Here is a 14,664-nt window from a genome sequence, read left to right as displayed (position 1 = left end):
TCCTATGTATAAACCAGAGTCCTCAAACGTTCCTCATATGTTAAGATTTTCATTCCTGGGATGATTCTAATGAACCTCCTCTGAACATACTCCAGGGCCAGTATATCTTTCCTGAGATATTGGGCCTAAAACTGCGCACAATTACTCAAAATGTGGTCTGACTAGAGCCTTATATAGCCTCTGAAGTACATCCCTGCTTTTATATTCAAGTCCTCTCAAAATAAAGGCCATTGTTGCATTTGCCTTCCTAACTACTGACTCAACCTGCAAGTTTAGCTTGAGAGAATCCTGGACTAGAATGCCTAAGTCTCTGCACTGAGATATCTGAATTTTCTTCCCATTTAGGAGATAGTCCATGCCTCTATTCTTCCTTCCAAAGTGCATGTCCTCACACTTTCCCACGTTGTACTCTATCTGCCACTTCTTTGCCTACTCTCCTAACCTGTCCAAATCCATCTGCAGCCTCCTTGACTCCTCAATGCTACCTGTCCCTCTACCTATTGTTTTATTATCTGCAAACTTAGCCAGAATGCCCTCAGTTCCCCTATCTAGATTGTTAATGTATAAAGTGAAAAGTTGTGGTCCCAACACTGAGGCTTGCAAAACACCTCTTGTCACCAGCTACCATCCTGAAAAGGACTTTTTTATCTGCACTCTGTCTGCTTTCTGTAAGACAGCCAAACTTCTATCCATGCTAGCACCTTGCCTCTGACACCAAGGGCCCTTAACTTACTCAGTGGCTTCCTGTGCCGTACCTTGTCAAAGACCTTCTTTAATTCCAGGTAGCTAAAATTCATTGGCTCTCTTTGGTGCAATCTCTTGTTACTTCCTCAAAGAATTCTAACAGATTTGCCAGGCGTGACCTCCCCTTGATGAAACCATGCTGTCTTAGCCCTATTTTGCCATACACTTCCAAGTATTCAGAAATCTCATACTTCACAATGGAATCCAGGATCTTACCCACAACTGAGGTTAAGCTAATCAGTCTGTAATTTTCCGTCTTTTGTCTTAGTCCCTTTTTAAACTGGGGTGTCACATTAGCAATTTTTCAGTCTTCTGGGAGCCTCGCTGATTCTAGCAATTCCTGAAAGATCACCACTAACACTTCCATTATCTCTTCAGCTGTTTCCGCTAGAACTCTGGGGCGTAGTCCATCTGGTCCAGGTGATTTATCCACCTTCAGGTCATTCAGTTTTTCTAGCACCTTCTCCTTGGTGATGGCCACCACAGTCGGCTCTGCCCCCTCACTCTTTTAAATTTTTGGGTTATTACTTGTTTCTTCCACCATGAAGACTGACACCAAGTAATTATTTAGTTCCTCAACCATTTCCTTGTTCCCCACTACTGTTTGACCATGTGAACTTGTTCACTTCTGGCACATATAATAGAAAAGGAATATGCTTTTTAAAACCCGATGCACAGGAATCTAGACGTCCTGGTACGTGAATTATAGCAAGTTAGTTTGCCAAAATAGCAAATCTTTGGGAGGTTGAATGGAATGTAAGTGTTTATTTTAAGGAGAATGGAACAAAAAAGTAGGGAGGTTTTACTTTAGTTGTACAGTGCACTGGTGAAACCACATCTGTACAGTTTTGGTCTCCTTATTTTGATAAAATGAAATGACTTCAGAAGCTGTTTGGAGATAGTGCAGTGAACTCACTACTGGATGAAGGTCTTAGTTTATGAAGGAAGTTTGAGCAGGTCAGGCCTATACTCATTGGAATTCAGAAGAATGAGATGTGATTTTAACAAAGTATATGCATTTAAAGGATTGGATACCAGAAGGATATGGGAGAAACTAAAATTAGGGACAGAGTTGAAGAATAAGAGGCCTTCCTTTTAAGATGAATGAGGACTTGTTTTCTCTGAGGCTTGTAGTGTCTTCAGGAGGTAGTTGAAATTGTTAAGTTTACTTGATGTAGAGATTGATCTTTTGGTTGATAAAGGCATCGAGGATCATGGAGTGCAATAGGAAATTAGAGCTGAGACTACAACCAGAGTGGCCATGATCCTATTAAATGGTGGAGCAGGCTTGAAGAGCTAAATGGCTTACTCCTGTTGCTGCAACATTCTGTGTGAAGTTGTGGGAGCTGTGGCCTATCTTCATACTGCTTGTTCATGGTCCCTTTTCCTGCCTGGCTCCTTGGCCTATTCTGCTGAAAGGCTGCCAATCCTACCGTCATTCATTCGTGGTACCCATGGCTCAGTTTTAACAAGTAAAAGGTTGGAGGTTTTTTTGTTCCACTCTAAGGATTTGAGCACACAATATCAACTGCACTAACTGGAGGTGTCATTGTTTGGATGACAAGTTAAACTGAGACTCCACAACCCTTTCAAATAGATGTGAAAGATCCCACAACATTGTTTTGAAGATCAGCAGCGGAGTTGTCCCCACGTCTGGCCAATATATTATTCCTCAGTCTACATAATTAGAGGTTTTCTGATGATTTGTCACATTGTTGTTTGAGATTTGACAGCGTGTGAGTTGGTTGCTGCACTTCCTGCATTGAAACAGTGACTACACTTAACAAAGTACACCACTGTTTGCAGAAGGGCTTTGGGCTGTCTTAAGGCATGAAATATGCTATTTTCCTTGATACTCCACCCTTGACATCCAGGATCCCTAGACTTGCTGCCCTTGCCCTTCATTCTTAGAAAAACATACTGGCCCTGAATTCTCACTACCCTACTTGCAAATGGCTCCCACTTTCCAAGTGTGGATTGTACCTTCAAGTAGTTGCTCCTCGTCTATGTTGCTAGTTCCTGCCTAATTCTATTGCAATTGGCCTTCTGCCAATTTAGACACACACTTTTGTATTATCCTTATTCCTTAACATGATGACCTTTAAACTTAGAGTTATGGTCACTGTCCCCAAGTTTTCACCCATTGAACCTTGAACTATTTCACCAGTTTCATTCTCTAGGACTATGTCTAGCACTGCCCCATCTCGAGAAGGTCTACCCAATTGCATAAAATGTTCTCCAGGATGCACTTATAAAATTCTACCCTGTTCTAATCCTTTCATACCCAGTTAATCCCAGTTAGTGTTAAGAAACCTCTACAACTGTAACCCTGTTTCTTGTAATTTGTGTACAGATTTGCTCCTCTATCTCCCTCTGAGATGGCCTCATTTGAAGACCCATCAAGGACTTCTTCCTGCATTACTGCAAGTGATGGCTTTCTTTATCAATAATGCAAATTCCATCTTTCTTTCTTCCCCCACCCCTGACTTGAAGGTCGAGGAGAGCAGAGTGACAAAGGCTTGCAGTATCTTTTCTATTATGTTCATTTTTTTTCACTCTTTGCTACTGAAAGTAACTGTTAATATAGATCCTGGCTTTGTATATTTCTGAATTTGTTCCTTCCAAACTGAATACTTTACAACCGTGAAATAAACAAGATATGCACATTTCTTGAAACTGACTCATTTGGTTGGTTTCAGTCTTCTGGTATTCTCAATGCTGTCTGTTTCATTGATTCCATTTCAGTTCCCTGGACTTGCCTCAATCTCTGGTCAGATGATTACAGCTCTGTATTTATGTCAATATTTGTCCTTTCCAAAAAACATGTTTTAGTCCATGAAAGATCTTGGATATGATAATCAGATGATGGCTGTTCTAGTGATTGTAATGAGGTCAGCCAGCTGGACATCATAGAATGAGTTCCCTGATTGGACCAAATCAACAGCCCCAATCAGGGAGCCTTGGCTGACATTTAAAAATGATGAGTGTGAGAGAAACTGACACTGGGGTGCTTGACTCTCTCTAACGCAGTACCATAGTCAAGGACTATCAATGTTTCAATAACGGGTGACTGGAAAAAAGCCTCTGGAGTTATTTCAGACATTGAATATTGACAGTCTATTTTTACTGTGATTGTAACAATGGCACACACACAGTCATAGAGATGTACAGAATGGAAACAGACCGTTCGGTCCAACCCATCCATGCCGACCAGATATCCCAACCCAATCTAGTCCCACCTGCTAGCACCTGACCCATATCCCTCCAAACCCTTCCTATTCATATACCCATCCAAATGCCTCTTAAATGTTGTAATTGTACCAGCCTCCACACTTCCTCTGGCAGCTCATTCCATACACATTCCACCCTCTGCGTGAAAAAGTTGCCCGCTAGGTCTCTTTTTTTTAATATCTTTCCCCTCTCACCTTAAACCTATGCCCTCTAGTTCTGGACTCCCTGACCCCAGGGAAAAAACTTTGCCTATTTATTCTATCCAAGCCCCTCATAATATTGTAAACCTCTATAAGGTCACCCCTCAGCCTGTAACGCTCCAGGGAAAACAGCCCCAGCCTGTTCAGCCTCTCGCTATAGCTCAAACCTCCTAAGTTTCACAATTTCATGTTAATCAACCACCTGTTCAATCAAGCAAAGACACCTAGAGGTGTAGATGCATAGTTCCGTGAAAGTGCCATTGAGCCATGGAGACCTACAACGGAGACAGACCCTTTGGCCCAAACTCATCCATGCCGATCAAAATGTCCATCCAGGCTAACCCTATTTCCCTGTACATGGCCCATATCCCTCTATATTCTTTCTAACAATGTATTTGTCGAAATGCCTTTTAAATGTTGTTAATGTACCCTTCTGCTGGCAGCTCATTCCGTATGTGTACCACCCTCTGTGTAAAAAAAAAATTGCTCCTCAGGTTCCCTTTTATCTTTTTTCTTTTCTACCCTCGAACTGATGCTCTTGAGTCCTTGATTCCTTAACCCTCGGAAAAAGACTGAGCGCATTCACCCTTTCCATGCCCCTTATAATCTTTTAATCTATGAGATCCCACCTCCATCTCCTATGCTCTAAAGAAAAATGTCCTAGCTTGTCCAACCTCTCCCTATAGCTTAGACCATTGGGTCCTGGCAATATCATTGCAAATTTCTTCAGCGCACTTTCCAGTTTAATAACATCCTTCCTATAGTAAGGTGACTAAAACTGTACACAATACTCCTAAGTGCGACCTCACCAACATTCTGTACAACTGCCACATAGCTTCTCAACTTCTATACTCAGAGCCATGATGATGAAGGCTGGTGTGACAAAAAGCCTTCTTCACTGCCCTGTCTACCTGTGACTCCACTTTCAGAGGACCATGCACGTGAACCCCAAGGTCTCTCTGATCCACTATACACCTTAAAGCCTTACCATTCACCGTGAAACTCCTATCTTAATTTGATTTTCCAAATGCAAAACCTCACATGTATCTCCAGAACAGCCTTTGTTATCCGAACATCAATTATCCAAATTTCAGATTATCCAAACGATCTCAAGGTTCCATAAAATTTTTTATTAAATTTAAATAAAAGCACAGTGGGAGCAGGAACAGGGCCGCCACGGGAACCCTGATCAGTTATCCAAACAAAATACTCCCCACCCGCCTCGTTCTGATAATCAAGGTTTTTCTGTATATTAACCTCCATTTACTAATTCTCGGCCTACTTCCTCAGTTGATCAAGGTTCTGCTGCAATTTCTGTTAACATTCCTCATTTTCCACGATTCCGCCGATTTTAGTGTCATCTGCAAACTTACCAATCACTCCTTGTAGATTCTCCTCCAAATCATTAATACACATAACAAGCAACAATGGGCCTGGCACCGATCTCTGAGGCACTCCATTAGACACAGGTCTCCAGTCCAACAAGCAGCCTTTCACGATTACTTTTCTTTACAATTTCTTTACAGCTAACAGATACTGCCTCAGGCAGAGGGCATTCAAGTTTTTTAAAAAAGACTTGTACAATGAAAGGGGTGTGGCCAGTTCTCCCAGCAGAGCTTTTCACTGGTTTGGATTTTTTAAGCAGTTGTTGTTAGAAACTCTAGAATTCAGAAGCAAGCTCAGGTTGGTTCTCTCTCTGACTCCTATCCTGTCAGAACTTGTGTTTTGTGCCAAGTGTTAGTTATGGGTATTGTTGCAAGTATTTTTAGAACAGTGTCATTAAGTGGGATGATCTGTTGGGTTTTTGGATAGGATAAGTTATTCGGTATGCTATTTTCTGTTCTTCGTGTTTCATTCGGTGAGCTTGTAAATAAATTCTGTTTTGTTTAAAATGAAGTGGTTTGACTAGCTGATTCTCCCCTGGAATACCTACTTTACACCTGCTGAAAAAACTAGCAAAGTAGGAGTCTGGGCTACTTCCTTGAAAGGTTTTGAGGGGTCTAGCCTGATCAAAAACAAGGGTTTGAGTTATAGGGAGAGGCTGAATAGGCCAGACCTTTTACATTGGAGCTGAGGGGTGACCTCATAGAGGCTTATAAAATCATGAGGGTGAATAGCCCAAGGTCCTTTTTCTAGGGTGAGGGAGTCCATAACTGGAGGGTGTAAGTTTAAGGTGAGGGGGAAAGATTCAAAAAGGATCTGAGAGGTAACTTTCTCACGCATAGGATGGCACGTGTATGGAACAAGCTTCTAGTGTAAGTGATGGAGGTAGGTACAATTAAAAGACATTTGGAAAGGTGTATGAATAGGGCAACTTTAGAGGGATATGGATCAAATACTGGGAAATGGGATTGGAATGTCTGGTTGGCATGGACAGGTTGGACAAAAGGGTCTGTTTCTGGGGTATATGACACTATCTAGTGTCATATGATTTCAATTTTCTGTTGTGGACCTTTCTGTTTTGTATGTAGCAAACAAAGGTAACCACATACTACCTTTCTCTAATGTCCTAAGGCAACTGGGAGCCAACCCCATCAATCAGGTTGACTTGGTGATCGATTATATATTGATCATTAAAATGTTATGAGCAGGTCAAGAGAAAAGATTGATGGAGTACTGGTGTTTATAGTTTGAGAATTAGGAAGGAGAGAGTAGAAGTTATGTTTCAGTGACACAGTGCCTTTGTTAGACTACACCTGGGGTAATGTGAACGGTTCTGAATATCACACCTCAAATAATATTTTGGCCTTGGTGGGTGTGACGTCTGCTTTTATCACAATGATATCTGGACTCTGAAAGTTAAATAATGAGGCAACATTGCACAAATTAATGGAATATTTCCTAGAATTTTGAACATAGAAGTGATCTCATTAAAGTTTTCAAGTTGTTATACAGAGCAATTGCATAGGTTGGGACAAAAAATTTCTGATGGGTTTTCAAGTCTTGGACAAGAGACATATGCCTAGCTCTTTTTAGGCTTTTGGGCGTGAAATTAGGAATGACTTCTACATGCAAAGGGATGACAGAAGTTTTAAATCATTTTCTACAAACATTTTTCTGCTTGATTGATAGTTAATTCTGTCAGTATCACATATAAAATTATGTAAAGGGTTAACAGGCAAAGATTGGTATAAAAGGTCAAGTCACAGAACAACCATGGTCTCATTGAATGACAGATAGGAACAGCAGTATGCAATTTAGCCCTATGTTTCTGATTTAGCTTTTCCCTATAACCCTGCAAATTTGTTATTTTCATATTCATGTTCAATTGCCTTTTGAAGGTTCTTGTTGTGTCTGATTTCACCAACTATTTCGAGGTATTGCATTCCACATCACAGATACTCTGAAGAAAATTATTCCTATTGCCCTGCCTAATTCTTTTGCCAAAATATTTTAGCTCTGAGCTCTGGATATCTGCTGACTCATCTTTCTGCATTCTTTGTACAAGCACACCCAAGAATCTTTGAAAATTAACATTTACTAGTTTCACACCTTTTAAACATGTTCTGCTTGTCTAATATTACAACAAAAGTGAAAAACTTCAATCTTCACTGCATCTGCTATCTTGTTGCCTGGTCACTTTACCTACCTATATCTCTTAGCAGCCTTTTTGTGTCCTAGCCACAGTTTACCTTGCCACCTTAATCAACAAATATAGATACATTACAGTTCACTGAAGTCATTAGTATAGATTGTAAAAAGCTGTGGCCTCAGGTAGGGCAAATCAGGGCAGGTCTTATACACTTAATGGCAAGGTCCTGGGAAGTGTTGCCAAACAAAGAGACTTTGGAGTGCAGGTTCGTAATTCCTTGAAAATAGAGTCTCAAGCAGACAGGACAGTGAAAGTGATTGGTGTGTTTGCCTTTATTGAATTGAATTGAATTGAATTTATTGTCACGTGTACCGAGGCACAGTGAAAAGGTTTGTCTTGTGAGCAATACAGGCAGATCACATAGTTAAGTAGCATAGATAGTAAATAATAGGTAAACAGCGGTAAAAACAAAAACACAGGTACAGGTGAATGTTAATGAGTCCATTTAGTATTCTAACAACAGTAGGGTAGAAACTGTTGTGAAACAGGCTGGTGCGTGTGTTCAGACTTCTGTACCTTCTCCATGATGGTAGAGGTTGTAGAAAAACTTTGCCGTGGTGGAATGGATCTTTAAGGATGCTGGCGACCTTTCCTTGACAGCAGACATGTATTATTGGTCAGTACACTGATGGTAGGCGTTGGGAAGTCATGTTGCGGCTGTACAGGTCATTGGTTAAGCCACTTCTGGAATACTGTGCTCTCCTTGCTATTGGAAAGTTGATGTTAAACTTGAAAAGGTTCAGAAAAGATTTACAATGATGTTGGAGGATTTGAGCTATAGGGAGAGGCTTATTAGGCTGGGGCAGGTTTCCCTCGAGTGTCGGAAGCTGAGGAGTGACCTATAGAGGTTTATAAAATCCAGGGTACAGGAGTCCAAAACTAGAGGGCATAGGTTTAAGGTGAGAGGGGAAAGATTTAAAAGGGACCTAAGGGGCAACTTTTTCATGCAGAGGGTGGTGTATTTATGGAATAAACTGCCAGAGGAAGTGTTGGAGGCTGGTACAATTACAACATTTAAAAGGCACCTGGATGCGTACATGAATAATTAGAGGGATATGGGCCAAATATCCCATTATTTTTGGGCCAAATATCCCAGTATATTTTTGCCGTTACTGTCTCATATACTTCAGCCGATTATGTAACCAAGTTACCATTGCCCCTTTAACACAACTTGCTTTTATTTTTTGAAGAGGTTTGTTGGGTATTACTTTCCCAAATGTTTTTTGAGCATATATGTGTATATACATATATATTGTATAATATATAGGTAACTACCTTCTTCAATTTTCTTGTTGTTTCAACATAAAACTCAAGAATACATGGGTTTTCTGTCATTAGTGAAATAAATACTTGCTCACAACACAATGGAACACATTGTTTACAGGATAATGTAACATTTCGTTTTCACACTTGAGACTAGTGACAAAGTTTGATTCATCTTGATTATCACCATCTGCTCCACAAGTGATTGGTGAGAAAATACTCTGACTTCTTTATATTTTTACAAATAATTCCCATCTGCATGTTGCAATGTGGATTTCTCCTCAGCACAAACAACATGTTTGATGTAAAAACAAATGATTATTTACACAAAGCAGAGGAGGGATTAATTGAAATTAATTGTTTGAACAAGGAGCTAACTAGACTCTGAAAGAGGGTTTGGAGATCATGCATGGATGAAAACTGTTGCCTGCAACTCTTGTGGCATATGGAAACTTCAGGATGTAATATATATTGTGGGAGACTATATGTGTAGAAAATGTTTCCAGCTGCTTCAGGTCGAGCTCAGGTTTTCCAGCCTTGAGGGGCAACCGGAATCATTGCAAAGCAACTGGGAACTGGAGTGTTTCATGGATTCTGCAGTCCAGGAGGTAAACACACTGCAGGCTATGAGTTCTGGACAGTAGATTGCTGGCCATCCGGATGAATAGGACTGGCAGCTGTCCTTGTGTATATGCCACCTTCAAGCCAATACGCTGTACTGGAGATTGCTGGAGGTGATGATACATTGAGTTAGAACCACAGCACTAATGGGTAAACTAGTGCACAGGAGGGAATGACTTGGAATGTTGCAACCACAGAGTCTGAACAAAGTATGTCATGGTGAGGGTGTATGATATTCTGCACGGTGAATGGAATGAGTTAAAAATTGAGGTGCATGACATGACCATTGACACAGAGGTGGGTATTGAGGCTCTTCAGTTAAACTTTTAGGATTTAGGAAGGAAATTAAAAACTAGGACCTTTTAAAGATGGTAAACTCAGGTGTTCCCTACATTCAGTGCTAGGATTTTTGCTTTATTGTTATGTATGTAAATAAGTTAGGTACTGATCAATAGAGCAAAATTTAACAATTCCAACTTGGAGGTGTGACTGCAACAGGACATAGGTAGCTGAGCAAAACAAGCAGGCAGAAATTGGGGCAGAATAGTGGTTCAGTTAGCACTGCTGCCTCATAGCATCATAGGCCCAGGTTCAATTCCAGCCTTGTACGACTGTGTGGCGTTTGCATGTTCTCCCCATATCTGATTATGCCCATAATGTTCAGGGATGTGCAAGTTGGGTAGTTTAGTCGTTGTAAATGCAGGGTTATGGGGATACAGTAATGTGACTGGTCTGGATGGGATGCTCTTCATTGAGTTGTGCCGACTTGATGGGCCATATGGTCTGCTTCCGCACTGTAGGAATTCCATGATTCTAAGTGGCCAGTGGAATTTATCGCAAAGAAATTTGAGGTGATACATTTTGATAGAAGGTATAGGGAGATAGAGTATAGACATAATGGAACAGCTTTAAAGAGTGTGCAAAGACTGAGGGACCTGGAAGTTAAGGTGCATATCTCTTCAAAGGTGACAGGATACGTTGAGAGCGCATTTAGCCAAGCCTATGGGAGCTTGGGTCTTATTAACAGAGATACCGAATTAAAAACAGGCAAATTATTTTTAAATGTTTATAAATCTCCGCTTTGACCACGTGTACTGCTTCCAGTTTTGATCATCACCTAGTAGGGAGAATGTGAAGGCTCTTGAAAGGGTACAGAGAAATTTTACCAGAATAGTTTCTAGCATGGGATTTTTAACTACAAGGTTAGGACAAGCTGGGGTTGTTCCCCATTGGTCAAAGGAGGTTGCGGGGAGATTTCATAGAGGTGAACTTGATTATGACCGTTTGAGACACGGTAAACAATAAGAAAAAGCTGTCCCCATTAGCTAATAGTACAGGACTGGGGGTTGGGGTGGTGGTAGGGGCATGGATATTTTTTCAGACAAGAGAAGCAGAGGGGGTATGAAAGGATTTTATTCAATGCAGTGAGTGGTACTACCTTGGAAGTCAACCTTGTGAGGGCTATGGATGTGGAGGTGATCAATCAGGTCAGATATGATCTTATTAAATAATGGAACTGTCTAGAGGGACTAAATAGCCCACTGCTGCTTTTAATTCAGGAACACATATGTACAACATGGTGGGATTTGAGGGGATGCAAAATATTTTTGAGGATCACACAGAGGATGGTATGTGTATGGAATGAGCTGCCAAAGAAAGTGTTGGAGGCTGGTACAATTGTAACATTTAAGAGGCGTCAGGATGGTAACATGAATAGAAAGGGTTTGGAGGGATATGGGCTGGGTGCTGGAGGTGGGACTAGATTGGGTTGGGATGTTTGATCGGCATGGACGGATTAGACTGAAGGGTCTGTTTCCATGCTATGCATCTCTCTGACTCTATGATAGTGGAATATTGGGTTATATTTATAGGGAACCATTGTGTTATATTTGTAGGAAACAATGAGCAGGCTGGCTCTCCTTTCTCTTTAATTAAGAACATTTGAGGAGAAACCTAAAGAAGTCTTTAAAGTTAAGAGGTTTCATTGAAGTTGACACAAAGCGTGAATTTTCCTCATGACAGAGAAACAATTCCAAAAATTGTTTTTGGAATCCAAACTCCTTCCTTTGGAAAAGTGAAAGTCAGTATTACACATCACCACAGGAAATGATGTCTCTGACCCAAGGAAATCTAAACACATAAATAAAAATTGGGCCATACCACCAGTGCTTCATCCAGAGGCTCACTGATGTTACCTAGTATGGTGAAGAAACGTCTGAAACCGAACCTTACAGCTCAGTGAGCAAACCTACATCCAGAACCTCAACACGAGCTACAAATCTTCTAAAAACTCACTAATCAATTATTTTAAAGTCAGGATTAACCTCTGCCTTCTTCCAGTAGACATTCGGGCAGTGCTTGGAGTTCTTGGCTGAGAGCCTGGAAAATTGGCTGGATCAATGACAAATTTACTGGAACATTCTGCACATGTTCGTTATTGAAAAAAATCTGATGGATATTATGTTGGATCGAGTTATAGAAAGTAGTGGAGTGAATTGCTCATCACAATCTTGCCACAACACAGTGTTTGTTTTTATAGAAACAGGAAACGTGTGAGAACTGTATCTGTGTTCAAGTTATGAACTTACTTTCACCCTGTCCTGCATCATTGCTATAGAACCACTGCCCACTCAGTGTGCCTATGACATTAATGTAAGGTTTGCCAATGTCACTTTGCTGCACCTATAATTTACACTGGCTATGTTTCCAGAACTTCCATACCCTCCCCTCCCCCTCTTTGGTAAGAGTAGGGGATTCACTGGGGTGTTACTTTGCACAAAGATGGTTAAATGCTGAAAACTGTATCCTTTGTATGTTAATAAAGATAGTCTGACAGTACTCTCATCTGGATTGCAGCTATGCTACTCAATCACCAAATGGATAAATAGGAAACTGTAAAATAGTTGTATTATTTTAAATAAATTGTACATGAGGGCAAACAAAACTTTTTACTTTTAACTTTGTCTCCTCTTCCATAGGTGTTCCTTTCCCCAAGAATTTTATGCAACTGTGTAAGAAGATTCTCACGAGACTTTTCCGAGTCTTTGTTCATGTTTACATCCACCACTTTGATCGGATTACTGCCATGGGAGCAGAAGCCCACGTCAATACCTGCTACAAGCATTTTTACTACTTTGTGACAGAGTTTGACTTGACTGATGAGCGGGAGTTGGAACCTCTGGTATGTATTGTATGGTTTTGATTGTATGTGCTTCTGAGTCATATCTTTGACTTCATATTTCTGTTGGCTTTATTTTGATGAAATAATCTTGCATTTTGCTAATTGTGGCATAGAAATTTTCAGCTGCTATTAGTGATGGATGTTTATGAATATAGAATATAAGACCCATTTGGCATCATGGGCCTTGCTACCAATCAATACGTTTATGGCTGATATGTTTGTATTTTGAATTTCACATTCTTATCTACCTCCAATGATCTTTGATTCCATTGACTAAGAAAACATTTATCCACCTCTGTCTCAGAAATGTTTAATGACCCAAGTTCAGCACCTTCTGAGGAAGAGTTCTGAGGACACCCAGAACTCAGAGAGAAAGAAATTCCTCTTGGCTCTGTTTTGAAAGGGTGACCTCAGATTTTAAAATAGAGACCCAAGGCAGGGAATAGCTCACAAGTAGAAACATCCCTCCACATCTATCTTGTCAAGACCATTCAGGATCTTGTACCCTTCAATCAAGTCATCCCTCATTTTCCTAAACGCTTGTGGAAACAAAGCCAGCCAGTCCAATCTATCCTTAAGACAATTCACTCATTCTGGGTCTCAATCTAGTAATCTTGCTCTGAAGTGCCTTCGATGTATTTACATATTTTCTTAAATAAGGAGACCACATTGCACTCAAAATACTGTGCACACTATTTGATATGTGGTCTTACTAAAGCCGTATATAACTAAAGTATAATATCCTTCCTTTTATGTCCTTTCATAACAAAGGATAGCATCTTATTAGCCTTAAGCCTATAACTCATGCACTAGAACACCAAGTACCTCTATATCTCAGATGTCGTTCGCCATTCAAGTGATACACTGGTTAAATGTTTTCCTGCCAAAGTGAACGGCTTCATATTTTCCCACAATATACACCATCTACTAGAGTTTTGCTCAATAGCTCTACCAGTCTAGATCCTTCTCAAACCCCCTCATATCTTCACCACAACATATTTTCCTATCAATTTTAGCAAATTCAGTTACCAAACAGTCACTTCCCTCATTATTTATCATATAAATTTGATGCCCCGGTAATGACCTATGTGGAACTGCATTCATCAAAGACCCATTTACGTGTGCTCTGTTTTCTGCTGAACAACCAAATCTTCTGTCCATGCTAATACATTATCCCTAACGCTATGAAGTTTATTTTGTGCTCTATGTATTGTGGCAAATTCCTTTGGAAATCTACATACAGGTCATCTACTGACCCCCATTTATCCACAGAAAGTTATTTCTTCAAAGTAAACAAAATTAGTTAAACATTATTTCTCTTTCACAACACTATACTCATTCTTCCCAATTATCTGGGGTTTTTCTAAGTGTGGCCCTATAATCTCTTTAAAGATTGATTCCAACACCTTCTCTATGACAGACATCAAACTCAGTAGTCTATTGTCACCCCTCTTTCTGACCCTACGAGAGCCTTTCTGCACCCGGGGATTTGTCTGCTCTAAACTCCATTACTTCGCTCATTATTGCTTTCTGGATTAGTGGTGCTGGAAGAGCACAGCAGTTCAGGCAGCATCCGAGAAGCAGTAAAATCGACATTTCGGGCAAAAGCACTTCATCAGGAATAAAGGCAGAGAGCCTGAAGCGTGGAGAAATAAGCTAGAGGAGGGTAGGGGTGGGGAGAAAGTAGCATAGAGTACAGTAGGTGAGTGGGGGAGGGGATGAAGGTGATAGGGCAGGGAGGAGGGTGGAGTGGATAGGTGGAAAAGAAGATAGGCAGGTAGGACAAGTCATGGGGACAGTGCTGAGCTGGAAGTTTGGAACTAAGGTGAGGT

The 14,664-nt window shown here is 40.6% G+C and overlaps 1 protein-coding gene across 3 annotated transcripts in view; it reads left to right on the top strand.

Moving 5' to 3' along the window:
- LOC132819141 (MOB kinase activator 3B-like) overlaps nt 1–14,664 on the top strand; it is a 46,638-nt gene that overhangs the window by 19,915 nt on the left and 12,059 nt on the right. For all 3 annotated transcript variants that reach the window (XR_009645046.1, XR_009645045.1, XM_060830539.1), the window contains exon 3: nt 12,630–12,832. Coding sequence is in view for 1 of the 3 variants with exons in the window: in XM_060830539.1 (XP_060686522.1) it covers nt 12,630–12,832 (203 nt within the window). In the remaining 2 variants the exon portion in view is untranslated. The remainder of the gene's footprint in view (nt 1–12,629; nt 12,833–14,664) is intronic.

The sequence above is a fragment of the Hemiscyllium ocellatum genome, chromosome 9, assembly GCF_020745735.1.
Source record: "Hemiscyllium ocellatum isolate sHemOce1 chromosome 9, sHemOce1.pat.X.cur, whole genome shotgun sequence".
NCBI classification, from domain to species: domain Eukaryota; kingdom Metazoa; phylum Chordata; class Chondrichthyes; order Orectolobiformes; family Hemiscylliidae; genus Hemiscyllium; species Hemiscyllium ocellatum.
The sequence above is the reverse complement of the archived record's forward strand: the minus strand, read 5'-3'. Positions and strand labels throughout refer to the sequence as shown.